Source organism: Topomyia yanbarensis, unplaced genomic scaffold, assembly GCF_030247195.1.
Source record: "Topomyia yanbarensis strain Yona2022 unplaced genomic scaffold, ASM3024719v1 HiC_scaffold_6, whole genome shotgun sequence".
In the NCBI taxonomy this organism is placed as follows: Eukaryota; Metazoa; Arthropoda; class Insecta; order Diptera; family Culicidae; genus Topomyia; species Topomyia yanbarensis.
Window position 1 is genome coordinate 367,126 of NW_026683824.1, and position 24,832 is coordinate 391,957.

The following is a 24,832-nucleotide window of genomic DNA, read 5'->3' on the forward strand; positions in this document are numbered from 1 at the left end:
CCGGAGTGTCGTGACTACTCGTTTGACTTGTAATTCAAATCGAATGATACTCAATGAAATATGTGGGAATGTTTCAAGTTATTCTTTATAATAATTATGGTGGTTCTGAAAAGAACCTTTGTTGTTGGCGTCTGCGTTGATCGGGGATGCGCTGGATTCTAAGCTCGTTGAGACATTCATTCATGAAATGAACAAATTTCATATTTTCTTGCTTTGAACTATCAATGTTAAAATCTCTCGAAACAACCATCGGAATCTTTTCCGTACAGAAATGAACACGCTTAGCGAAAAACTAGGGGCGGGTAATGTCCGGGACATAACCGCGATGCTCATATTCTTAAAATTCTGCTTGTATCTCCTTCAAATGGCTAAATTTTGCGCATTAAGTTCGATTCACCGGGCTCAGCGAAATTTTCCTGGGGATCCCGTTCGTTAGTATATTCAGCAAAACAATTTTATTACCGAGTTCTCCGCGTTGAATACAGGTCAATAATTTCATATAATGATTTCAACATGCAGACAATGTACATGTATGACAGGTGGGAGTGTTCTGAAGTGGTTTTAGTGGAGGTAACAACATAAAATCATGTATTGGACATTTTACAATGATTCTCCTTAACCCTGCAAAACCACGTGGTTGGCAGCAGAGGGTTAAGTTGTTTGGAAGAGATGACAGTTAATATATGATAACTAAAAATATAAAATTGTTCTATAAATTGCAAAGTTATTGCCGCGTTGACCTGAAAATTTGTTATTTCATTCATAAAGGAACAATCATTGAAATTATGTCAATTTATGCTTTGCAAGATTTGAAATAACTTCGAAGTGTGGTCACGACACCCCTGTTATGTCATATACATTACCAACCCATCTCTTTCCATTTTGCCTTTGTCCTAATAAGGACGGTTTGTGGATAACTATGTTGATACAAGACGGGAATCTTTTAAAACAATTCAAACCTTGCAGACGATTGTTTTTACTGCGTACATCCATACGATCTTTCCCCTTTCGCAGCTCACGCCGAATGAGCACACTTTTCATCAAGCTGTTCCTATTTATTGACTTTACAATGCAGATGGAAGGACGTCCTTTTGTTCGATAAATGAAAATATTTTCATCATTCGTTTTGGTGTAGCTTTCGCTTAGTGGCAGAGTTGCCACATTCACTGATTTTCTTGGAAGGATTTGCAAAAACCTTCGGGTTTGTAGATTGGAAAAACATTTTCTTATGATTCACTGGTAAAAGTACAGAATTACCAAGTGCAAACTTAATACTAGTTAATAAAAGAAACTTTCTAATTAAATTCTTTTTCCATTTTGCCTTCGTCCTAATAAGGACGGTTTGTGGATAACTATGTTGATACAAGACGGGAATCTTTTAAAACAATTCAAACCTTGCCGACGATTGTTTTTACTGCGTACTTCCGTACGATCTTTCCCCTTTCGCAGCTCACACCGAATGAGCACGGTTTTCATCATGGTGTTCCTATTTATTGACTTTACAATGCAGATGGAAGGACGTCCTTTTGTTCGATAAATGAAAATATTTTCATCATTCGTTTTGGTGTAGCTTTCGCTTAGTGGTAGAGTTGCCACATTCACTGATTTTTTTGGAAGGATTTGCAAAAACCTTCGGGTTTGTAGATAAGAAAAACATTTTCTGATTCACTGGTAAAAGTACAGAATTACCAAGCGCAAACTTAATACTAGTTAATAAAAGAAACTTTCTAATTAAATTCTTTTTCCATTTTGCCTTCGTCCTAATAAGGACGGTTTGTTGATAACTATGTTGATACAAGACGGGAATCTTTTAAAACAATTCAAACCTTGCCGACGATTGTTTTTACTGCGTACATCCGTACGATCTTTCCCCTTTCGCAGCTCACACCGAATGAGCACGGTTTTCATCATGGTGTTCCTATTTATTGGCTTTACAATGCAGATGGAAGGACGTCCTTTTGTTCGATAAATGAAAATATTTTCATCATTCGTTTTGGTGTAGCTTTCGCTTAGTGGCAGAGTTGCCACATTCACTGATTTTCTTGGAAGGATTTGCAAAAACCTTCGGGTTTGTAGATTGGAAAAACATTTTCTTATGATTCACTGGTAAAAGTACAGAATTACCAAGTGCAAACTTAATACTAGTTAATAAAAGAAACTTTCTAATTAAATTCTTTTTCCATTTTGCCTTCGTCCTAATAAGGACGGTTTGTGGATAACTATGTTGATACAAGACGGGAATCTTTTAAAACAATTCAAACCTTGCCGACGATTGTTTTTACTGCGTACATCCGTACGATCTTTCCCCTTTCGCAGCTCACACCGAATGAGCACGGTTTTCATCATGGTGTTCCTATTTATTGACTTTACAATGCAGATGGAAGGACGTCCTTTTGTTCGATAAATGAAAATATTTTCATCATTCGTTTTGGTGTAGCTTTCGCTTAGTGGTAGAGTTGCCACATTCACTGATTTTTTTGGAAGGATTTGCAAAAACCTTCGGGTTTGTAGATAAGAAAAACATTTTCTGATTCACTGGTAAAAGTACAGAATTACCAAGCGCAAACTTAATACTAGTTAATAAAAGAAACTTTCTAATTAAATTCTTTTTCCATTTTGCCTTCGTCCTAATAAGGACGGTTTGTTGATAACTATGTTGATACAAGACGGGAATCTTTTAAAACAATTCAAACCTTGCCGACGATTGTTTTTACTGCGTACATCCGTACGATCTTTCCCCTTTCGCAGCTCACACCGAATGAGCACGGTTTTCATCATGGTGTTCCTATTTATTGGCTTTACAATGCAGATGGAAGGACGTCCTTTTGTTCGATAAATGAAAATATTTTCATCATTCGTTTTGGTGTAGCTTTCGCTTAGTGGCAGAGTTGCCACATTCACTGATTTTTTCAGAAGGATTTGCAAAAACCTTCGGGTTTGTAGATAAGAAAAACATTTTCTGATTCACTGGTAAAAGTACAGAATTACCAAGTGCAAACTTAATACTAGTTAATAAAAGAAACTTTCTAATTAAATTCTTTTTCCATTTTGCCTTCGTCCTAATAAGGACGGTTTGTTGATAACTATGTTGATACAAGACGGGAATCTTTTAAAACAATTCAAACCTTGCCGACGATTGTTTTTACTGCGTACATCCGTACGATCTTTCCCCTTTCGCAGCTCACACCGAATGAGCACGGTTTTCATCATGGTGTTCCTATTTATTGACTTTACAATGCAGATGGAAGGACGTCCTTTTGTTCGATAAATGAAAATATTTTCATCATTCGTTTTGGTGTAGCTTTCGCTTAGTGGTAGAGTTGCCACATTCACTGATTTTTTTGGAAGGATTTGCAAAAACCTTCGGGTTTGTAGATAAGAAAAACATTTTCTGATTCACTGGTAAAAGTACAGAATTACCAAGCGCAAACTTAATACTAGTTAATAAAAGAAACTTTCTAATTAAATTCTTTTTTCATTTTGCCTTCGTCCTAATAAGGACGGTTTGTTGATAACTATGTTGATACAAGACGGGAATCTTTTAAAACAATTCAAACCTTGCCGACGATTGTTTTTACTGCGTACATCCGTACGATCTTTCCCCTTTCGCAGCTCACACCGAATGAGCACGGTTTTCATCATGGTGTTCCTATTTATTGGCTTTACAATGCAGATGGAAGGACGTCCTTTTGTTCGATAAATGAAAATATTTTCATCATTCGTTTTGGTGTAGCTTTCGCTTAGTGGCAGAGTTGGCACATTCACTGATTTTCTTGGAAGGATTTGCAAAAACCTTCGGGTTTGTAAATTAGAAAAACATTTTCTTATGATTCACTGGTAAAAGTACAGAATTACCAAGCGCAAGCTTAATACCAGTTAATAAAAGAAACTTTCTAATTAAATTCTTTTTCCATTTTGTATTCGTCCTAATAAGGACGGTTTGTAGATAACTATGTTGATACAAGACGGGAATCTTTTAAAACAATTCAAACCTTGCCGACGATTGTTTTTACTGCGTACATCCGTACGATCTTTCCCCTTTCGCAGCTCACACCGAATGAGTACGCTTTGCAGCCTTCGATGTTTTGGTGGCATTTTTAGTGGCAGTTACTACCGCCTTTTCAGTGACTGCGTTTCTTAGCCTTTGGCTTTTTGGACTTCTCACCGCCACCACCTCCACCAACGTTTTTCTTCTTCTCTCCGATGGTAGCTGATTTGATTGGTCGTCCGATGCAGCTTCTCACGACCACGCACGTCTGTTATGCACTGCGTCTTACACACGTCTGGCTTAGAGAAAAGCTGCGACACCCCTATTTATAGGTTTTATCATTAATGTTGATTTCATTTAAAGTAGTTTTCGAACTATTTAAACAAATTTTATATAGCAAAGAACGCATCGGTAGCAAGCATTGAACGTTTTCCTTCCGATTTATGAAACAAGATTGGCAATCCGTTTTGTAGAAGAAAAGTTATTAAGGTTCAAAATGTACGTAACGCTTTCGCTAATATGCACTACTATCGCTTTCTCGCTCGTTCTCGTGGCGTGCATGAGCCTTTCCTTTCCGTGCGACTTCTAATGGCTTAACCAAAATTAATATCCCGGCTTTCCCCCACCAACTGCTCTCGTCAAGCAACCCAATACGAATAATCATAGGAACAAACATGTAGTGGACCTTTATATAAACTTTTCATTATTTTATTGTTCATTTGCTGCACCATTTTGACGGCTCTGTGCGGGATGGGCTGAAAATTTTCACTTTTCCGAGTCGTTTTCGAAAGATTTTTCAAAACACTATTTTTCCGTTGATAATGAATATCCTACATATTCCAAAATTTAATACAACATTGGTACAAATATTTTCGACAAAATGCCGAATAAATTGATTAAATCCATTCAGTACAACAAAAGATATAAGCGTTCAAAATCTTACATCATTTTTCTTCCGAAATTTTGAAAAGGGGCCCCTATATTGAAAGGTAAGTCGTTAGTCACGACAAAAGCACAACCCGCTTCACAATTTGCTTCAGTGTCGCCCAATCGCAGATTTCTTCGGGATTTCGTTTTGAGAGCCACGAATTGCAAACAAGTTGATTGGTAGAAGATCACGAAATGCATTAGCAAAGTTGACGTAGACGCCGTACTACGCGCCTGTTCCGACATCAAACGGAAGCTTCGCCGAACAGCATCCAATTACGGATCGGTTTGAAATGTTCACTAATTTTTGGCCAACAATGGAGAACGTATCTTCTAATTTCAATCGAATCGTTTGTCTTTTTTTTTGACAGGTTGAGAAAAAAAATCCAAAATTTGTGTTGCCACCCGTTAACTTTTTTTGTTTTAGTAATTTTAATAACGAAAGTTTTCAGCAAAGGACCAGCCGACCGAAACGTTTTCCGCAGGTCGCCAAATTACGAGCACTTCCGCTCGAGCAAATATGTACAAAAATGAAATAATTTTATATAGAGAGAAGTTTTCTTTCGATTGGATAGCACCGAAAAGGTTTTCCAATTGCTAGAAGGTTCAAATTAACCTATTTTCCACAATTCAGTTTGCACGTGCCGCCATAGTCGGATACATGATTTGATAATATTCGGCCATACGCTTAAAACAGAATGTTCAGCGGGTGTTAGTTTGGACGGTGCGGACAGTGCAGTAAATTGAATGCAAACTTCCAGTGTACTTTTCACAAGCAGTAATTCGATTTTGGTTGATTTAAAACAACAGTCCGTAAAATTTTACCGGCACCGATCGAATAGTAACTTCCAACCGTCATCTACGCGTTCCCAAACAGAGCCGATGAATACGATCCTAAACAACAGACACCGGACCCCCGGTTATCATATTCGCAGACTTGCATCATCGTGCATCCATCGACTCGTCGTCTACAACTGTGTGTGTGGAAGAAAACCAAACCAAACGAACGCGCAATGGCTGAAACTGCTATCGACGTTGCTGCTACGGCCCCTGCCGTCGTCGCCTCTCCGCCAGCCGCCAAAGCGCCACCGAAGCAGGCGGCCAAGGCTAGCAAGAGTGACGCCAAGAAACCGAAAAAATCTTCAACCCATCCACCAGTGAGTGAGATGGTTCTGGCTGCCATCCGGACCCTGAAGGAACGGAGCGGATCATCACTGCAGGCGATCAAAAAGTACATCGCCGCCAACTACATGTGTGACGTCGCCAGGCTGGCTCCGTTTATCCGGAAGGCTTTGAAAACGGGTGTCGAGAAGGGAAACATCACCCAGACCAAGGGTACCGGTGCTTCCGGATCGTTTAAGGTGACGGTCGAAGCAAAGAAACCGGCTGGCGATAAGAAACCACCATCGGGTGCAGCGAAAAAACCGAAGAAATCGGCTACTAAATCCGGGGAGAAGAAAAATCCGCCGGCTGGTGGTGGTGAGAAGACCAGCAAGCCAAAGGCGGCGATCCCGGCCGCTAAGAAATCGGCTACGAAGAAAGCGAAAGCTGCTGCCCCTGCAAAGGCGGTAACGGCTGCCACTAAACAGAAAGCCACCAAACCATCGAAGGCTGCAGCGAACAAGCCGAGGGCACCTAAGCCAAAGAAGGCCGCCACCGCCCCGAAGAAGGTCACCGCCGGCAAGAAGTAAATTCCCGACAACGTGCGCGTCCCCCCAAAACAACAGTCCTTTTCAGGACTAACAAAATTGTAAAGAATTGATTGATGCTTATTTTCCGTTAATGCTCCGTTCCCCCCATGAGTTTTCTAGCTTGAGCAGCAGCGCGCGCACACACCCGCATTCAACTGGCTGCCGATTGGCAAGATAAATCAGTCGTCGTTAGTTTGATTAAACAAATCACTATAGTAAATAGGCGCGGTTTCTTGCTCAGATAAACGTACGTACGTACAGGTAAATTAATAGTAGGCCGTGGTTTTCTGTTGCCTTAACAAACAAACAAACAAACAGAGCAAGTATAATATTACTCTGATTAGCAAACAACGCGCTTATTTTGGCTATAATAAAACAGAGAAAAATTGGCTGGCACAATAAACAAACGAACGAACGATAATTACCGATTTTTTAGCCTAAATTGACGAACGTATTGTATTGTTCAACTTTGCGATTATGAATTGTGTTGGGTATTTAATTATTAACGTTCAACGCAGATCAGAAGTTTGAAGGCTGGGAAGTGCATTGTATTAACAAGTATGATCCAGAAATGTGTTCTTTTTGCGGCAGAATTTTCATACGCAGGGGCTGTTTTAGACTGACTGAGTAGAATATAGACGATAAAGGGGTAGAAAAAAGACCGTTTTCCGTCTTAACAAAAACAATCAACTAGCGGTAAGGGGAAAGACTACTTCCACAAACTACAGCAATTGATTTGGTGATGATTTGAAAAATGGACAGAGAAACAAAAATGACAACGACGTTTTTGCTCTAATGAAACAAACAAACAAACAAACAACAACAACTAATGTTTATATAAACTATGTGTACACATTTCAATTCAACTCTTTACCAGAACGTGTTTTGGTGGCCCTGAAAAGGGCCGATGACGATGGGGTGGTGGTGTGTGACATCCGGCGGCGGGGCGGGCGACACGTTTACTTCGAGCTGGTATACTTGGTAACGGCCTTGGTACCTTCCGATACGGCATGTTTCGCCAGCTCTCCCGGTAACAGCAAACGAACGGCGGTCTGTACCTCGCGGGAGGTGATCGTCGACCGTCGGTTGTAATGGGCCAGACGAGATGCTTCGTTAGCAATACGCTCGAAGATGTCGTTCACGAAGCTATTCATGATGCTCATCGCCTTCGACGAGACACCGGTGTCCGGATGGACCTGCTTCAGCACCTTGTAGATGTAGATAGCGTAGCTTTCCTTGCGCCGTTGCTTTCGCTTCTTCTTCTCTCCTCCTCCTGCTTTTGTGGCGATGTTCTTCTGTGCCTTGCCACCGCCGCCGCCGGATTTTTTCACAGCCTTTCCGCTGGCTTTCGGTGCCATAGTAACGACGTGGTTGTGCTGCTGTTAACGCTCTCGATGCGAACTGCGCTGACTGATTGGTAGCAAAAATCACTACATATCGCTTATATACGATCGTGTAGCGAGACGAAGGTTCGTCCTTTTTTGTGTTTAGCGCGTTTCGTTCGTTCGCTACTCCGCCCCTTTGGCGAACGATGTGCAATGAAGCGAATGCATAACAAGGGGTGCTGTGTGCGCGAGTGGCATCAGTGTTACTCGTATTGTCTACGTGACTACACACGAACGCGCACAGCGATAAACCTACAACAATGTCTGCACGCGGTAAAGGAGGAAAAGTGAAGGGAAAGCCAAAATCCCGCTCAGTTCGTGCCGGTCTCCAGTTCCCTGTTGGCCGAATTCACCGTCTGCTGAGGAAGGGAAATTATGCTGAACGTGTCGGTGCCGGAGCACCCGTCTACTTGGCAGCTGTGATGGAATATCTTGCCGCCGAAGTACTGGAGCTGGCAGGAAACGCTGCTCGCGATAACAAAAAGACCAGAATCATCCCCCGTCATCTGCAGCTGGCCATTCGAAATGACGAAGAGCTGAACAAACTGCTCTCCGGTGTGACCATTGCTCAGGGTGGCGTGTTGCCTAACATACAGGCCGCACTGCTGCCGAAGAAGACTGAAAAGAGGGCCTCCGCAGCAACTTAAATCCCGCTCCTTTCTAGCCGTAAAAACCGCCCTTTTCAGGGCGACTATTTTCTTCTGATAAAAAGAGTTAATTTGATTTTCACTCCGATAATCATCAACGTACATTTCTGTGAGCATTGCACAAGTTTTTTTTTTTTGCAATGCTCGTCAGACGCTTAATAATAGTTTCCCTCATATCATGGCATTGACGATTTCACCCAATCTCTCAAAAGTTCACTCATCGATTTGGTGCTAAATCACAAATCGGCCGCGCAAGATTTCCCTCAATGGGTCTTGTTTTTCACACGCTACTACTGTCGATCGGTACGAGGTGGTGCTGCTGGCAAAAAATCCCCCATCGGCGTGCTGTCTAACAAACACACACAGCCACCCGCCTGAGCATTTTTGGAGGGAAACGGAAAATTTCTGCTAATAATTCTTAGTAAAATATGATTGGTTGTGGTCCTGAAAAGGACCGTTTGTTGCTGTTTCGTTCTGGGGGGTGATGGGCACACACCAAATTTAGGCCCGCTCCCCACGGATCCGGCGAGCCAGTTGGATGTCTTTCGGCATGATGGTCACTCGCTTGGCATGGATAGCGCACAGATTGGTATCCTCGAACAAACCAACCAGGTAAGCCTCGCTGGCTTCTTGAAGGGCCATGACGGCTGAGCTCTGGAAGCGCAGATCGGTTTTGAAGTCCTGCGCGATCTCACGAACCAGACGCTGGAAGGGCAGCTTGCGGATTAGTAGCTCTGTCGACTTCTGATAGCGACGAATTTCTCGCAGCGCGACAGTTCCTGGTCTGTAGCGATGGGGCTTCTTAACGCCACCCGTAGCTGGGGCACTTTTACGGGCAGCCTTCGTTGCCAACTGTTTGCGGGGAGCTTTCCCTCCGGTGGACTTGCGGGCGGTCTGTTTCGTACGGGCCATGGCGCGAAAATTCTGCTCTACTACTGATACCACTGTGATGCTGTTCAAACGACGAATGATGACCAAAACAGACCGACCGATTTTTTTTATAGTCGCGAATAAACACTACTATCGCCTGTCTCGCTCGTGTACGTGCCATGTGCCTTTTCGTTCTGTATACGGTTCGATTCGGCTACTATACTTCCCCCACCATTTCCATTCCGGAGCCAGTGTTGCCAGACTTGATTTTTTCAGCTTTTCATTAGATTTGCAAAAAAATATTCCTAAAAAGAAAAACTATGTATGAGCAAAAAAAATCGCCTAGAAATCAATAAAATTCCAACAGTAGAAGAATATCAAACAGAAATAGTTTGTTCATCAGTAACAATTTGTTCCATCATAGATCAGTATCAGATATCGATATTTAAGTACCATAGAAGCCAATATAACGTACCATGTAGACGGATGTATAGAAAATCTTTATAAGTTAAAAAAAAAACCCGTTTGTTTTTCGATTTACTTTTTCTTTCTTTCTTTTTCAGGAGAATCAATTTCCGGGCAATCGTTTTCCAGGGAAAATGCTACCATGTCAGCATTAGTCCGGATAAAGCAGATTTCGGCAATCCCAAGCTACTAAAACAGTGGCAACAGTGAACTTCGTGTTCGCGCTATTTCCCCTTCAAACCAACACATCACGAGTAAGCATATAGATAGCAGCCAAGCCATGGTAATCTTCCTATGCGGCGGCGACTGAGAATGTGTGTGCATCAGTATAAAAGCGCTACTCAATGGGCCGAATTGCAACATTCGGTATTGGAATCTCGCTGCTGCAGGTGTGCTGCGCTAGCCTACTAAGTTATTACCTACAACAACCAAGAAGATGACTGGCCGTGGCAAAGGAGGCAAAGGGCTCGGCAAGGGAGGCGCTAAGCGGCACCGCAAGGTGCTTCGTGACAATATCCAGGGCATCACCAAACCCGCCATTCGTCGTCTGGCTCGACGTGGAGGAGTGAAGCGAATCTCCGGTTTGATATACGAGGAAACCCGTGGTGTGCTGAAGATTTTTCTGGAAAACGTTATCCGGGACGCTGTGACGTACACTGAACATGCCAAACGGAAGACCGTCACTGCGATGGATGTCGTCTATGCGCTTAAACGCCAGGGACGCACATTGTACGGTTTTGGTGGTTAAGCCCTACCACGACGTTCACGACAACACAAAAGGCCCTTTTCAGGGCCACCAAATGTTTAGAAAAAAGAATTAGTTTGAAATGTATCCTTCATAATTTTCATCCACGTTGCAGGGGCGTACTGTTTAATGTGCGATTTTGATGGATATGCGAGAGACCGTCGTAACACTACAACGCGCTCAGTCGCTGGGTTTCCCTTTTTTCATATATGCATTTCCTTTTTCTTTCTCCTGAGCTTGCGTATCATGGGACAAAACGGCTCGTTTCTCGATAGCAACGAACCGCCGACCGACTCTTTTTTTCGCGCGCGCACGTTTTAGCTTACCACGCTTTCACCTACCTGTCTACCTATGAATTTGCGTACCTTTAATTGGTCTGAATGATAAAAGTAAAGTTGATGGCTGGTGAGTTAGTACTGTATCAATCAGGAAGCAATTACAACACACACACACACACACACACAGAGAGAGAGAGAGAGAGAGAGAGAGAGAGAGAGAGAGAGAGATTGAGCAACCGTAAAAAAGTCCAGCTTGTGATCTGTGTCGGGGGACAAGCGTTCCCATCGATGCGTGCGCTGAAGCGCCTGGGTGTGATGGTCGACGCGTGCGGTTTATCAGCTCACAGCCATGTACACAACGATGTAGCGAGTTGATCAGTACATCCTAAATAATAGAATTTTGAGTTAGCCAAAGCAATTCGAAATAACACTGATGATTAGAGCACTAAAATCAAAATCCGCAACTAAAATGTTGGATTTTTTTCGAGGTATTTCTCTCTGTCTGTCTCTGCCGTCGAAACAAGAAAGCATTTCGCGAGCGCGTTGTACGGTTCTACGAGCAACACAAGAATCTCGGCGAAAAGTGCACGGTACAATATTTCAAAGGGGAAAACGTTGCGCCGTCGACTGTTTACAACACCTTTCGACGGTGCAATCTCAATGCCGCTTGCCGGTTGATAAAAAAATTATTTTGGCTAAATATTTTGTTTTGCACGAAGCAAGTTACTTCCCTCGCAAAAAAAAGCAAAAAAAAAAAAAAAACAATCGTTCCCGAATACCCACTCGATCCCATTTGTACCCTAAAAAGCACAACCCGCTTCACAATTTGCTTCAGTGTCGCCCAATCGCAGATTTCTTCGGGATTTCGTTTTGAGAGCCACGAATTGCAAACAAGTTGATTGGTAGAAGATCACGAAATGCATTAGCAAAGTTGACGTAGACGCCGTACTACGCGCCTGTTCCGACATCAAACGGAAGCTTCGCCGAACAGCATCCAATTACGGATCGGTTTGAAATGTTCACTAATTTTTGGCCAACAATGGAGAACGTATCTTCTAATTTCAATCGAATCGTTTGTCTTTTTTTTTGACAGGTTGAGAAAAAAAATCCAAAATTTGTGTTGCCACCCGTTAACTTTTTTTGTTTTAGTAATTTTAATAACGAAAGTTTTCAGCAAAGGACCAGCCGACCGAAACGTTTTCCGCAGGTCGCCAAATTACGAGCACTTCCGCTCGAGCAAATATGTACAAAAATGAAATAATTTTATATAGAGAGAAGTTTTCTTTCGATTGGATAGCACCGAAAAGGTTTTCCAATTGCTAGAAGGTTCAAATTAACCTATTTTCCACAATTCAGTTTGCACGTGCCGCCATAGTCGGATACATGATTTGATAATATTCGGCCATACGCTTAAAACAGAATGTTCAGCGGGTGTTAGTTTGGACGGTGCGGACAGTGCAGTAAATTGAATGCAAACTTCCAGTGTACTTTTCACAAGCAGTAATTCGATTTTGGTTGATTTAAAACAACAGTCCGTAAAATTTTACCGGCACCGATCGAATAGTAACTTCCAACCGTCATCTACGCGTTCCCAAACAGAGCCGATGAATACGATCCTAAACAACAGACACCGGACCCCCGGTTATCATATTCGCAGACTTGCATCATCGTGCATCCATCGACTCGTCGTCTACAACTGTGTGTGTGGAAGAAAACCAAACCAAACGAACGCGCAATGGCTGAAACTGCTATCGACGTTGCTGCTACGGCCCCTGCCGTCGTCGCCTCTCCGCCAGCCGCCAAAGCGCCACCGAAGCAGGCGGCCAAGGCTAGCAAGAGTGACGCCAAGAAACCGAAAAAATCTTCAACCCATCCACCAGTGAGTGAGATGGTTCTGGCTGCCATCCGGACCCTGAAGGAACGGAGCGGATCATCACTGCAGGCGATCAAAAAGTACATCGCCGCCAACTACATGTGTGACGTCGCCAGGCTGGCTCCGTTTATCCGGAAGGCTTTGAAAACGGGTGTCGAGAAGGGAAACATCACCCAGACCAAGGGTACCGGTGCTTCCGGATCGTTTAAGGTGACGGTCGAAGCAAAGAAACCGGCTGGCGATAAGAAACCACCATCGGGTGCAGCGAAAAAACCGAAGAAATCGGCTACTAAATCCGGGGAGAAGAAAAATCCGCCGGCTGGTGGTGGTGAGAAGACCAGCAAGCCAAAGGCGGCGATCCCGGCCGCTAAGAAATCGGCTACGAAGAAAGCGAAAGCTGCTGCCCCTGCAAAGGCGGTAACGGCTGCCACTAAACAGAAAGCCACCAAACCATCGAAGGCTGCAGCGAACAAGCCGAGGGCACCTAAGCCAAAGAAGGCCGCCACCGCCCCGAAGAAGGTCACCGCCGGCAAGAAGTAAATTCCCGACAACGTGCGCGTCCCCCCAAAACAACAGTCCTTTTCAGGACTAACAAAATTGTAAAGAATTGATTGATGCTTATTTTCCGTTAATGCTCCGTTCCCCCCATGAGTTTTCTAGCTTGAGCAGCAGCGCGCGCACACACCCGCATTCAACTGGCTGCCGATTGGCAAGATAAATCAGTCGTCGTTAGTTTGATTAAACAAATCACTATAGTAAATAGGCGCGGTTTCTTGCTCAGATAAACGTACGTACGTACAGGTAAATTAATAGTAGGCCGTGGTTTTCTGTTGCCTTAACAAACAAACAAACAAACAGAGCAAGTATAATATTACTCTGATTAGCAAACAACGCGCTTATTTTGGCTATAATAAAACAGAGAAAAATTGGCTGGCACAATAAACAAACGAACGAACGATAATTACCGATTTTTTAGCCTAAATTGACGAACGTATTGTATTGTTCAACTTTGCGATTATGAATTGTGTTGGGTATTTAATTATTAACGTTCAACGCAGATCAGAAGTTTGAAGGCTGGGAAGTGCATTGTATTAACAAGTATGATCCAGAAATGTGTTCTTTTTGCGGCAGAATTTTCATACGCAGGGGCTGTTTTAGACTGACTGAGTAGAATATAGACGATAAAGGGGTAGAAAAAAGACCGTTTTCCGTCTTAACAAAAACAATCAACTAGCGGTAAGGGGAAAGACTACTTCCACAAACTACAGCAATTGATTTGGTGATGATTTGAAAAATGGACAGAGAAACAAAAATGACAACGACGTTTTTGCTCTAATGAAACAAACAAACAAACAAACAACAACAACTAATGTTTATATAAACTATGTGTACACATTTCAATTCAACTCTTTACCAGAACGTGTTTTGGTGGCCCTGAAAAGGGCCGATGACGATGGGGTGGTGGTGTGTGACATCCGGCGGCGGGGCGGGCGACACGTTTACTTCGAGCTGGTATACTTGGTAACGGCCTTGGTACCTTCCGATACGGCATGTTTCGCCAGCTCTCCCGGTAACAGCAAACGAACGGCGGTCTGTACCTCGCGGGAGGTGATCGTCGACCGTCGGTTGTAATGGGCCAGACGAGATGCTTCGTTAGCAATACGCTCGAAGATGTCGTTCACGAAGCTATTCATGATGCTCATCGCCTTCGACGAGACACCGGTGTCCGGATGGACCTGCTTCAGCACCTTGTAGATGTAGATAGCGTAGCTTTCCTTGCGCCGTTGCTTTCGCTTCTTCTTCTCTCCTCCTCCTGCTTTTGTGGCGATGTTCTTCTGTGCCTTGCCACCGCCGCCGCCGGATTTTTTCACAGCCTTTCCGCTGGCTTTCGGTGCCATAGTAACGACGTGGTTGTGCTGCTGTTAACGCTCTCGATGCGAACTGCGCTGACTGATTGGTAGCAAAAATCACTACATATCGCTTATATACGATCGTGTAGCGAGACGAAGGTTCGTCCTTTTTTGTGTTTAGCGCGTTTCGTTCGTTCGCTACTCCGCCCCTTTGGCGAACGATGTGCAATGAAGCGAATGCATAACAAGGGGTGCTGTGTGCGCGAGTGGCATCAGTGTTACTCGTATTGTCTACGTGACTACACACGAACGCGCACAGCGATAAACCTACAACAATGTCTGCACGCGGTAAAGGAGGAAAAGTGAAGGGAAAGCCAAAATCCCGCTCAGTTCGTGCCGGTCTCCAGTTCCCTGTTGGCCGAATTCACCGTCTGCTGAGGAAGGGAAATTATGCTGAACGTGTCGGTGCCGGAGCACCCGTCTACTTGGCAGCTGTGATGGAATATCTTGCCGCCGAAGTACTGGAGCTGGCAGGAAACGCTGCTCGCGATAACAAAAAGACCAGAATCATCCCCCGTCATCTGCAGCTGGCCATTCGAAATGACGAAGAGCTGAACAAACTGCTCTCCGGTGTGACCATTGCTCAGGGTGGCGTGTTGCCTAACATACAGGCCGCACTGCTGCCGAAGAAGACTGAAAAGAGGGCCTCCGCAGCAACTTAAATCCCGCTCCTTTCTAGCCGTAAAAACCGCCCTTTTCAGGGCGACTATTTTCTTCTGATAAAAAGAGTTAATTTGATTTTCACTCCGATAATCATCAACGTACATTTCTGTGAGCATTGCACAAGTTTTTTTTTTTTGCAATGCTCGTCAGACGCTTAATAATAGTTTCCCTCATATCATGGCATTGACGATTTCACCCAATCTCTCAAAAGTTCACTCATCGATTTGGTGCTAAATCACAAATCGGCCGCGCAAGATTTCCCTCAATGGGTCTTGTTTTTCACACGCTACTACTGTCGATCGGTACGAGGTGGTGCTGCTGGCAAAAAATCCCCCATCGGCGTGCTGTCTAACAAACACACACAGCCACCCGCCTGAGCATTTTTGGAGGGAAACGGAAAATTTCTGCTAATAATTCTTAGTAAAATATGATTGGTTGTGGTCCTGAAAAGGACCGTTTGTTGCTGTTTCGTTCTGGGGGGTGATGGGCACACACCAAATTTAGGCCCGCTCCCCACGGATCCGGCGAGCCAGTTGGATGTCTTTCGGCATGATGGTCACTCGCTTGGCATGGATAGCGCACAGATTGGTATCCTCGAACAAACCAACCAGGTAAGCCTCGCTGGCTTCTTGAAGGGCCATGACGGCTGAGCTCTGGAAGCGCAGATCGGTTTTGAAGTCCTGCGCGATCTCACGAACCAGACGCTGGAAGGGCAGCTTGCGGATTAGTAGCTCTGTCGACTTCTGATAGCGACGAATTTCTCGCAGCGCGACAGTTCCTGGTCTGTAGCGATGGGGCTTCTTAACGCCACCCGTAGCTGGGGCACTTTTACGGGCAGCCTTCGTTGCCAACTGTTTGCGGGGAGCTTTCCCTCCGGTGGACTTGCGGGCGGTCTGTTTCGTACGGGCCATGGCGCGAAAATTCTGCTCTACTACTGATACCACTGTGATGCTGTTCAAACGACGAATGATGACCAAAACAGACCGACCGATTTTTTTTATAGTCGCGAATAAACACTACTATCGCCTGTCTCGCTCGTGTACGTGCCATGTGCCTTTTCGTTCTGTATACGGTTCGATTCGGCTACTATACTTCCCCCACCATTTCCATTCCGGAGCCAGTGTTGCCAGACTTGATTTTTTCAGCTTTTCATTAGATTTGCAAAAAAATATTCCTAAAAAGAAAAACTATGTATGAGCAAAAAAAATCGCCTAGAAATCAATAAAATTCCAACAGTAGAAGAATATCAAACAGAAATAGTTTGTTCATCAGTAACAATTTGTTCCATCATAGATCAGTATCAGATATCGATATTTAAGTACCATAGAAGCCAATATAACGTACCATGTAGACGGATGTATAGAAAATCTTTATAAGTTAAAAAAAAAACCCGTTTGTTTTTCGATTTACTTTTTCTTTCTTTCTTTTTCAGGAGAATCAATTTCTGGGCAATCGTTTTCCAGGGAAAATGCTACCATGTCAGCATTAGTCCGGATAAAGCAGATTTCGGCAATCCCAAGCTACTAAAACAGTGGCAACAGTGAACTTCGTGTTCGCGCTATTTCCCCTTCAAACCAACACATCACGAGTAAGCATATAGATAGCAGCCATGGTAATCTTCCTATGCGGCGGCGACTGAGAATGTGTGTGCATCAGTATAAAAGCGCTACTCAATGGGCCGAATTGCAACATTCGGTATTGGAATCTCGCTGCTGCAGGTGTGCTGCGCTAGCCTACTAAGTTATTACCTACAACAACCAAGAAGATGACTGGCCGTGGCAAAGGAGGCAAAGGGCTCGGCAAGGGAGGCGCTAAGCGGCACCGCAAGGTGCTTCGTGACAATATCCAGGGCATCACCAAACCCGCCATTCGTCGTCTGGCTCGACGTGGAGGAGTGAAGCGAATCTCCGGTTTGATATACGAGGAAACCCGTGGTGTGCTGAAGATTTTTCTGGAAAACGTTATCCGGGACGCTGTGACGTACACTGAACATGCCAAACGGAAGACCGTCACTGCGATGGATGTCGTCTATGCGCTTAAACGCCAGGGACGCACATTGTACGGTTTTGGTGGTTAAGCCCTACCACGACGTTCACGACAACACAAAAGGCCCTTTTCAGGGCCACCAAATGTTTAGAAAAAAGAATTAGTTTGAAATGTATCCTTCATAATTTTCATCCACGTTGCAGGGGCGTACTGTTTAATGTGCGATTTTGATGGATATGCGAGAGACCGTCGTAACACTACAACGCGCTCAGTCGCTGGGTTTCCCTTTTTTCATATATGCATTTCCTTTTTCTTTCTCCTGAGCTTGCGTATCATGGGACAAAACGGCTCGTTTCTCGATAGCAACGAACCGCCGACCGACTCTTTTTTTCGCGCGCGCACGTTTTAGCTTACCACGCTTTCACCTACCTGTCTACCTATGAATTTGCGTACCTTTAATTGGTCTGAATGATAAAAGTAAAGTTGATGGCTGGTGAGTTAGTACTGTATCAATCAGGAAGCAATTACAACACACACACACACACAGGAAGAGAGAGAGAGAGAGAGAGAGAGAGAGAGAGAGAGAGAGAGAGAGAGAGAGAGAGAGAGAGAGAGAGAGAGATTGAGCAACCGTAAAAAAGTCCAGCTTGTGATCTGTGTCGGGGGACAAGCGTTCCCATCGATGCGTGCGCTGAAGCGCCTGGGTGTGATGGTCGACGCGTGCGGTTTATCAGCTCACAGCCATGTACACAACGATGTAGCGAGTTGATCAGTACATCCTAAATAATAGAATTTTGAGTTAGCCAAAGCAATTCGAAATAACACTGATGATTAGAGCACTAAAATCAAAATCCGCAACTAAAATGTTGGATTTTTTTCGAGGTATTTCTCTCTGTCTGTCTCTGCCGTCGAAACAAGAAAGCATTTCGCGAGCGCGTTGTACGGTTCTACGAGCAACACAAGAATCTCGGCGAAAAGTGCACGGTACAATATTTCAAAGGGGAAAACGTTGCGCCGTCGACTGTTTACAACACCTTTCGACGGTGCAATCTCAATGCCGCTTGCCGGTTGATAAAAAAATTATTTTGGCTAAATATTTTGTTTTGCACGAAGCAAGTTACTTCCCTCGCAAAAAAAAGCAAAAAAAAAAAAAAAACAATCGTTCCCGAATACCCACTCGATCCCATTTGTACCCTAAAAAGCACAACCCGCTTCACAATTTGCTTCAGTGTCGCCCAATCGCAGATTTCTTCGGGATTTCGTTTTGAGAGCCACGAATTGCAAACAAGTTGATTGGTAGAAGATCACGAAATGCATTAGCAAAGTTGACGTAGACGCCGTACTACGCGCCTGTTCCGACATCAAACGGAAGCTTCGCCGAACAGCATCCAATTACGGATCGGTTTGAAATGTTCACTAATTTTTGGCCAACAATGGAGAACGTATCTTCTAATTTCAATCGAATCGTTTGTCTTTTTTTTTTGACAGGTTGAGAAAAAAAATCCAAAATTTGTGTTGCCACCCGTTAACTTTTTTTGTTTTAGTAATTTTAATAACGAAAGTTTTCAGCAAAGGACCAGCCGACCGAAACGTTTTCCGCAGGTCGCCAAATTACGAGCACTTCCGCTCGAGCAAATATGTACAAAAATGAAATAATTTTATATAGAGAGAAGTTTTCTTTCGATTGGATAGCACCGAAAAGGTTTTCCAATTGCTAGAAGGTTCAAATTAACCTATTTTCCACAATTCAGTTTGCACGTGCCGCCATAGTCGGATACATGATTTGATAATATTCGGCCATACGCTTAAAACAGAATGTTCAGCGGGTGTTAGTTTGGACGGTGCGGACAGTGCAGTAAATTGAATGCAAACTTCCAGTGTACTTTTCACAAGCAGTAATTCGATTTTGGTTGATTTAAAACAACAGTCCGTAAAATTTTACCGGCACCGATCGAATAGTAACTTCCAACCGTCATCTACGCGTTCCCAAACAGAGCCGATGAATACGATCCTAAACAACAGACACCGGACCCCCGGTTATCATATTCGCAGACTTGCATCATCGTGCATCCATCGACTCGTCGTCTACAACTGTGTGTGTGGAAGAAAACCAAACCAAACGAACGCGCAATGGCTGAAACTGCTATCGACGTTGCTGCTACGGCCCCTGCCGTCGTCGCCTCTCCGCCAGCCGCCAAAGCGCCACCGAAGCAGGCGGCCAAGGCTAGCAAGAGTGACGCCAAGAAACCGAAAAAATCTTCAACCCATCCACCAGTGAGTGAGATGGTTCTGGCTGCCATCCGGACCCTGAAGGAACGGAGCGGATCATCACTGCAGGCGATCAAAAAGTACATCGCCGCCAACTACATGTGTGACGTCGCCAGGCTGGCTCCGTTTATCCGGAAGGCTTTGAAAACGGGTGTCGAGAAGGGAAACATCACCCAGACCAAGGGTACCGGTGCTTCCGGATCGTTTAAGGTGACGGTCGAAGCAAAGAAACCGGCTGGCGATAAGAAACCACCATCGGGTGCAGCGAAAAAACCGAAGAAATCGGCTACTAAATCCGGGGAGAAGAAAAATCCGCCGGCTGGTGGTGGTGAGAAGACCAGCAAGCCAAAGGCGGCGATCCCGGCCGCTAAGAAATCGGCTACGAAGAAAGCGAAAGCTGCTGCCCCTGCAAAGGCGGTAACGGCTGCCACTAAACAGAAAGCCACCAAACCATCGAAGGCTGCAGCGAACAAGCCGAGGGCACCTAAGCCAAAGAAGGCCGCCACCGCCCCGAAGAAGGTCACCGCCGGCAAGAAGTAAATTCCCGACAACGTGCGCGTCCCCCCAAAACAACAGTCCTTTTCAGGACTAACAAAATTGTAAAGAATTGATTGATGCTTATTTTCCGTTAATGCTCCGTTCCCCCCATGAGTTTTCTAGCTTGAGCAGCAGCGCGCGCACACACCCGCATTCAACTGGCTGCCGATTGGCAAGATAAATCAGTCGTCGTTAGTTTGATTAAACAAATCACTATAGTAAATAGGCGCGGTTTCTTGCTCAGATAAACGTACGTACGTACAGGTAAATTAATAGTAGGCCGTGGTTTTCTGTTGCCTTAACAAACAAACAAACAAACAGAGCAAGTATAATATTACTCTGATTAGCAAACAACGCGCTTATTTTGGCTATAATAAAACAGAGAAAAATTGGCTGGCACAATAAACAAACGAACGAACGATAATTACCGATTTTTTAGCCTAAATTGACGAACGTATTGTATTGTTCAACTTTGCGATTATGAATTGTGTTGGGTATTTAATTATTAACGTTCAACGCAGATCAGAAGTTTGAAGGCTGGGAAGTGCATTGTATTAACAAGTATGATCCAGAAATGTGTTCTTTTTGCGGCAGAATTTTCATACGCAGGGGCTGTTTTAGACTGACTGAGTAGAATATAGACGATAAAGGGGTAGAAAAAAGACCGTTTTCCGTCTTAACAAAAACAATCAACTAGCGGTAAGGGGAAAGACTACTTCCACAAACTACAGCAATTGATTTGGTGATGATTTGAAAAATGGACAGAGAAACAAAAATGACAACGACGTTTTTGCTCTAATGAAACAAACAAACAAACAAACAACAACAACTAATGTTTATATAAACTATGTGTACACATTTCAATTCAACTCTTTACCAGAACGTGTTTTGGTGGCCCTGAAAAGGGCCGATGACGATGGGGTGGTGGTGTGTGACATCCGGCGGCGGGGCGGGCGACACGTTTACTTCGAGCTGGTATACTTGGTAACGGCCTTGGTACCTTCCGATACGGCATGTTTCGCCAGCTCTCCCGGTAACAGCAAACGAACGGCGGTCTGTACCTCGCGGGAGGTGATCGTCGACCGTCGGTTGTAATGGGCCAGACGAGATGCTTCGTTAGCAATACGCTCGAAGATGTCGTTCACGAAGCTATTCATGATGCTCATCGCCTTCGACGAGACACCGGTGTCCGGATGGACCTGCTTCAGCACCTTGTAGATGTAGATAGCGTAGCTTTCCTTGCGCCGTTGCTTTCGCTTCTTCTTCTCTCCTCCTCCTGCTTTTGTGGCGATGTTCTTCTGTGCCTTGCCACCGCCGCCGCCGGATTTTTTCACAGCCTTTCCGCTGGCTTTCGGTGCCATAGTAACGACGTGGTTGTGCTGCTGTTAACGCTCTCGATGCGAACTGCGCTGACTGATTGGTAGCAAAAATCACTACATATCGCTTATATACGATCGTGTAGCGAGACGAAGGTTCGTCCTTTTTTGTGTTTAGCGCGTTTCGTTCGTTCGCTACTCCGCCCCTTTGGCGAACGATGTGCAATGAAGCGAATGCATAACAAGGGGTGCTGTGTGCGCGAGTGGCATCAGTGTTACTCGTATTGTCTACGTGACTACACACGAACGCGCACAGCGATAAACCTACAACAATGTCTGCACGCGGTAAAGGAGGAAAAGTGAAGGGAAAGCCAAAATCCCGCTCAGTTCGTGCCGGTCTCCAGTTCCCTGTTGGCCGAATTCACCGTCTGCTGAGGAAGGGAAATTATGCTGAACGTGTCGGTGCCGGAGCACCCGTCTACTTGGCAGCTGTGATGGAATATCTTGCCGCCGAAGTACTGGAGCTGGCAGGAAACGCTGCTCGCGATAACAAAAAGACCAGAATCATCCCCCGTCATCTGCAGCTGGCCATTCGAAATGACGAAGAGCTGAACAAACTGCTCTCCGGTGTGACCATTGCTCAGGGTGGCGTGTTGCCTAACATACAGGCCGCACTGCTGCCGAAGAAGACTGAAAAGAGGGCCTCCGCAGCAACTTAAATCCCGCTCCTTTCTAGCCGTAAAAACCGCCCTTTTCAGGGCGACTATTTTCTTCTGATAAAAAGAGTTAATTTGATTTTCACTCCGATAATCATCAACGTACATTTCTGTGAGCATTGCACAAGTTTTTTTTTTTTGCAATGCTCGTCAGACGCTTAATAATAGTTTCCCTCATATCATGGCATTGACGATTTCACCCAATCTCTCAAAAGTTCACTCATCGATTTGGTGCTAAATCACAAATCGGCCGCGCAAGATTTCCCTCAATGGGTCTTGTTTTTCACACGCTACTACTGTCGATCGGTACGAGGTGGTGCTGCTGGCAAAAAATCCCCCATCGGCGTGCTGTCTAACAAACACACACAGCCACCCGCCTGAGCATTTTTGGAGGGAAACGGAAAATTTCTGCTAATAATTCTTAGTAAAATATGATTGGTTGTGGTCCTGAAAAGGACCGTTTGTTGCTGTTTCGTTCTGGGGGGTGATGGGCACACACCAAATTTAGGCCCGCTCCCCACGGATCCGGCGAGCCAGTTGGATGTCTTTCGGCATGATGGTCACTCGCTTGGCATGGATAGCGCACAGATTGGTATCCTCGAACAAACCAACCAGGTAAGCCTCGCTGGCTTCTTGAAGGGCCATGACGGCTGAGCTCTGGAAGCGCAGATCGGTTTTGAAGTCCTGCGCGATCTCACGAACCAGACGCTGGAAGGGCAGCTTGCGGATTAGTAGCTCTGTCGACTTCTGATAGCGACGAATTTCTCGCAGCGCGACAGTTCCTGGTCTGTAGCGATGGGGCTTCTTAACGCCACCCGTAGCTGGGGCACTTTTACGGGCAGCCTTCGTTGCCAACTGTTTGCGGGGAGCTTTCCCTCCGGTGGACTTGCGGGCGGTCTGTTTCGTACGGGCCATGGCGCGAAAATTCTGCTCTACTACTGATACCACTGTGATGCTGTTCAAACGACGAATGATGACCAAAACAGACCGACCGATTTTTTTTATAGTCGCGAATAAACACTACTATCGCCTGTCTCGCTCGTGTACGTGCCATGTGCCTTTTCGTTCTGTATACGGTTCGATTCGGCTACTATACTTCCCCCACCATTTCCATTCCGGAGCCAGTGTTGCCAGACTTGATTTTTTCAGCTTTTCATTAGATTTGCAAAAAAATATTCCTAAAAAGAAAAACTATGTATGAGCAAAAAAAATCGCCTAGAAATCAATAAAATTCCAACAGTAGAAGAATATCAAACAGAAATAGTTTGTTCATCAGTAACAATTTGTTCCATCATAGATCAGTATCAGATATCGATATTTAAGTACCATAGAAGCCAATATAACGTACCATGTAGACGGATGTATAGAAAATCTTTATAAGTTAAAAAAAAAACCCGTTTGTTTTTCGATTTACTTTTTCTTTCTTTCTTTTTCAGGAGAATCAATTTCTGGGCAATCGTTTTCCAGGGAAAATGCTACCATGTCAGCATTAGTCCGGATAAAGCAGATTTCGGCAATCCCAAGCTACTAAAACAGTGGCAACAGTGAACTTCGTGTTCGCGCTATTTCCCCTTCAAACCAACACATCACGAGTAAGCATATAGATAGCAGCCATGGTAATCTTCCTATGCGGCGGCGACTGAGAATGTGTGTGCATCAGTATAAAAGCGCTACTCAATGGGCCGAATTGCAACATTCGGTATTGGAATCTCGCTGCTGCAGGTGTGCTGCGCTAGCCTACTAAGTTATTACCTACAACAACCAAGAAGATGACTGGCCGTGGCAAAGGAGGCAAAGGGCTCGGCAAGGGAGGCGCTAAGCGGCACCGCAAGGTGCTTCGTGACAATATCCAGGGCATCACCAAACCCGCCATTCGTCGTCTGGCTCGACGTGGAGGAGTGAAGCGAATCTCCGGTTTGATATACGAGGAAACCCGTGGTGTGCTGAAGATTTTTCTGGAAAACGTTATCCGGGACGCTGTGACGTACACTGAACATGCCAAACGGAAGACCGTCACTGCGATGGATGTCGTCTATGCGCTTAAACGCCAGGGACGCACATTGTACGGTTTTGGTGGTTAAGCCCTACCACGACGTTCACGACAACACAAAAGGCCCTTTTCAGGGCCACCAAATGTTTAGAAAAAAGAATTAGTTTGAAATGTATCCTTCATAATTTTCATCCACGTTGCAGGGGCGTACTGTTTAATGTGCGATTTTGATGGATATGCGAGAGACCGTCGTAACACTACAACGCGCTCAGTCGCTGGGTTTCCCTTTTTTCATATATGCATTTCCTTTTTCTTTCTCCTGAGCTTGCGTATCATGGGACAAAACGGCTCGTTTCTCGATAGCAACGAACCGCCGACCGACTCTTTTTTTCGCGCGCGCACGTTTTAGCTTACCACGCTTTCACCTACCTGTCTACCTATGAATTTGCGTACCTTTAATTGGTCTGAATGATAAAAGTAAAGTTGATGGCTGGTGAGTTAGTACTGTATCAATCAGGAAGCAATTACAACACACACACACACACAGGAAGAGAGAGAGAGAGAGAGAGAGAGAGAG

The 24,832-nt window shown here is 44.7% G+C and overlaps 7 protein-coding genes across 7 annotated transcripts; 5 read left to right on the forward strand and 2 right to left on the reverse strand.

Annotated features, from left to right (window-relative positions):
* The first annotated feature begins 5,928 nt into the window (after window positions 1–5,928).
* LOC131695948 (histone H1A, sperm-like) lies at window positions 5,929–6,804 on the forward strand. The gene is made up of 2 exons (XM_058984477.1): window positions 5,929–6,483; window positions 6,727–6,804. The coding sequence occupies exons 1-2, from the start codon at window positions 5,929–5,931 to the stop codon at window positions 6,802–6,804; spliced, it is 633 nt and encodes a 210-aa protein (XP_058840460.1).
* Window positions 6,805–7,565: 761 nt separating this feature from the next.
* On the reverse strand, window positions 7,566–9,689 carry LOC131695870 (histone H2B-like). The gene is made up of 2 exons (XM_058984406.1): window positions 9,660–9,689; window positions 7,566–7,901 (listed from the first exon to the last, which is right to left on the reverse strand). Exons 1-2 carry the CDS (start codon window positions 9,687–9,689, stop codon window positions 7,566–7,568), a joined length of 366 nt encoding a protein of 121 aa, XP_058840389.1.
* A 720-nt stretch (window positions 9,690–10,409) lies between these two features.
* LOC131696018 (histone H4-like) lies at window positions 10,410–10,721 on the forward strand. The gene has a single exon (XM_058984548.1). The coding sequence runs from the start codon at window positions 10,410–10,412 to the stop codon at window positions 10,719–10,721; it is 312 nt and encodes a 103-aa protein (XP_058840531.1).
* A 2,010-nt stretch (window positions 10,722–12,731) lies between these two features.
* On the forward strand, window positions 12,732–14,027 carry LOC131695949 (histone H1A, sperm-like). Its single transcript, XM_058984478.1, has 2 exons — window positions 12,732–13,286; window positions 14,001–14,027. Exons 1-2 carry the CDS (start codon window positions 12,732–12,734, stop codon window positions 14,025–14,027), a joined length of 582 nt encoding a protein of 193 aa, XP_058840461.1.
* Window positions 14,028–14,368: 341 nt separating this feature from the next.
* LOC131695950 (uncharacterized) lies at window positions 14,369–23,319 on the reverse strand. Its single transcript, XM_058984479.1, has 4 exons — window positions 23,290–23,319; window positions 21,200–21,531; window positions 16,463–16,505; window positions 14,369–14,704 (listed from the first exon to the last, which is right to left on the reverse strand). The coding sequence occupies exons 1-4, from the start codon at window positions 23,317–23,319 to the stop codon at window positions 14,369–14,371; spliced, it is 741 nt and encodes a 246-aa protein (XP_058840462.1).
* On the forward strand, window positions 17,208–17,519 carry LOC131695872 (histone H4-like). Its single transcript, XM_058984408.1, has one exon. The coding sequence runs from the start codon at window positions 17,208–17,210 to the stop codon at window positions 17,517–17,519; it is 312 nt and encodes a 103-aa protein (XP_058840391.1).
* A 715-nt stretch (window positions 23,320–24,034) lies between the features above and the next one.
* Window positions 24,035–24,346, forward strand: LOC131696017 (histone H4-like). The gene has a single exon (XM_058984546.1). The coding sequence runs from the start codon at window positions 24,035–24,037 to the stop codon at window positions 24,344–24,346; it is 312 nt and encodes a 103-aa protein (XP_058840529.1).
* The last annotated feature ends 486 nt before the right edge of the window (window positions 24,347–24,832 follow it).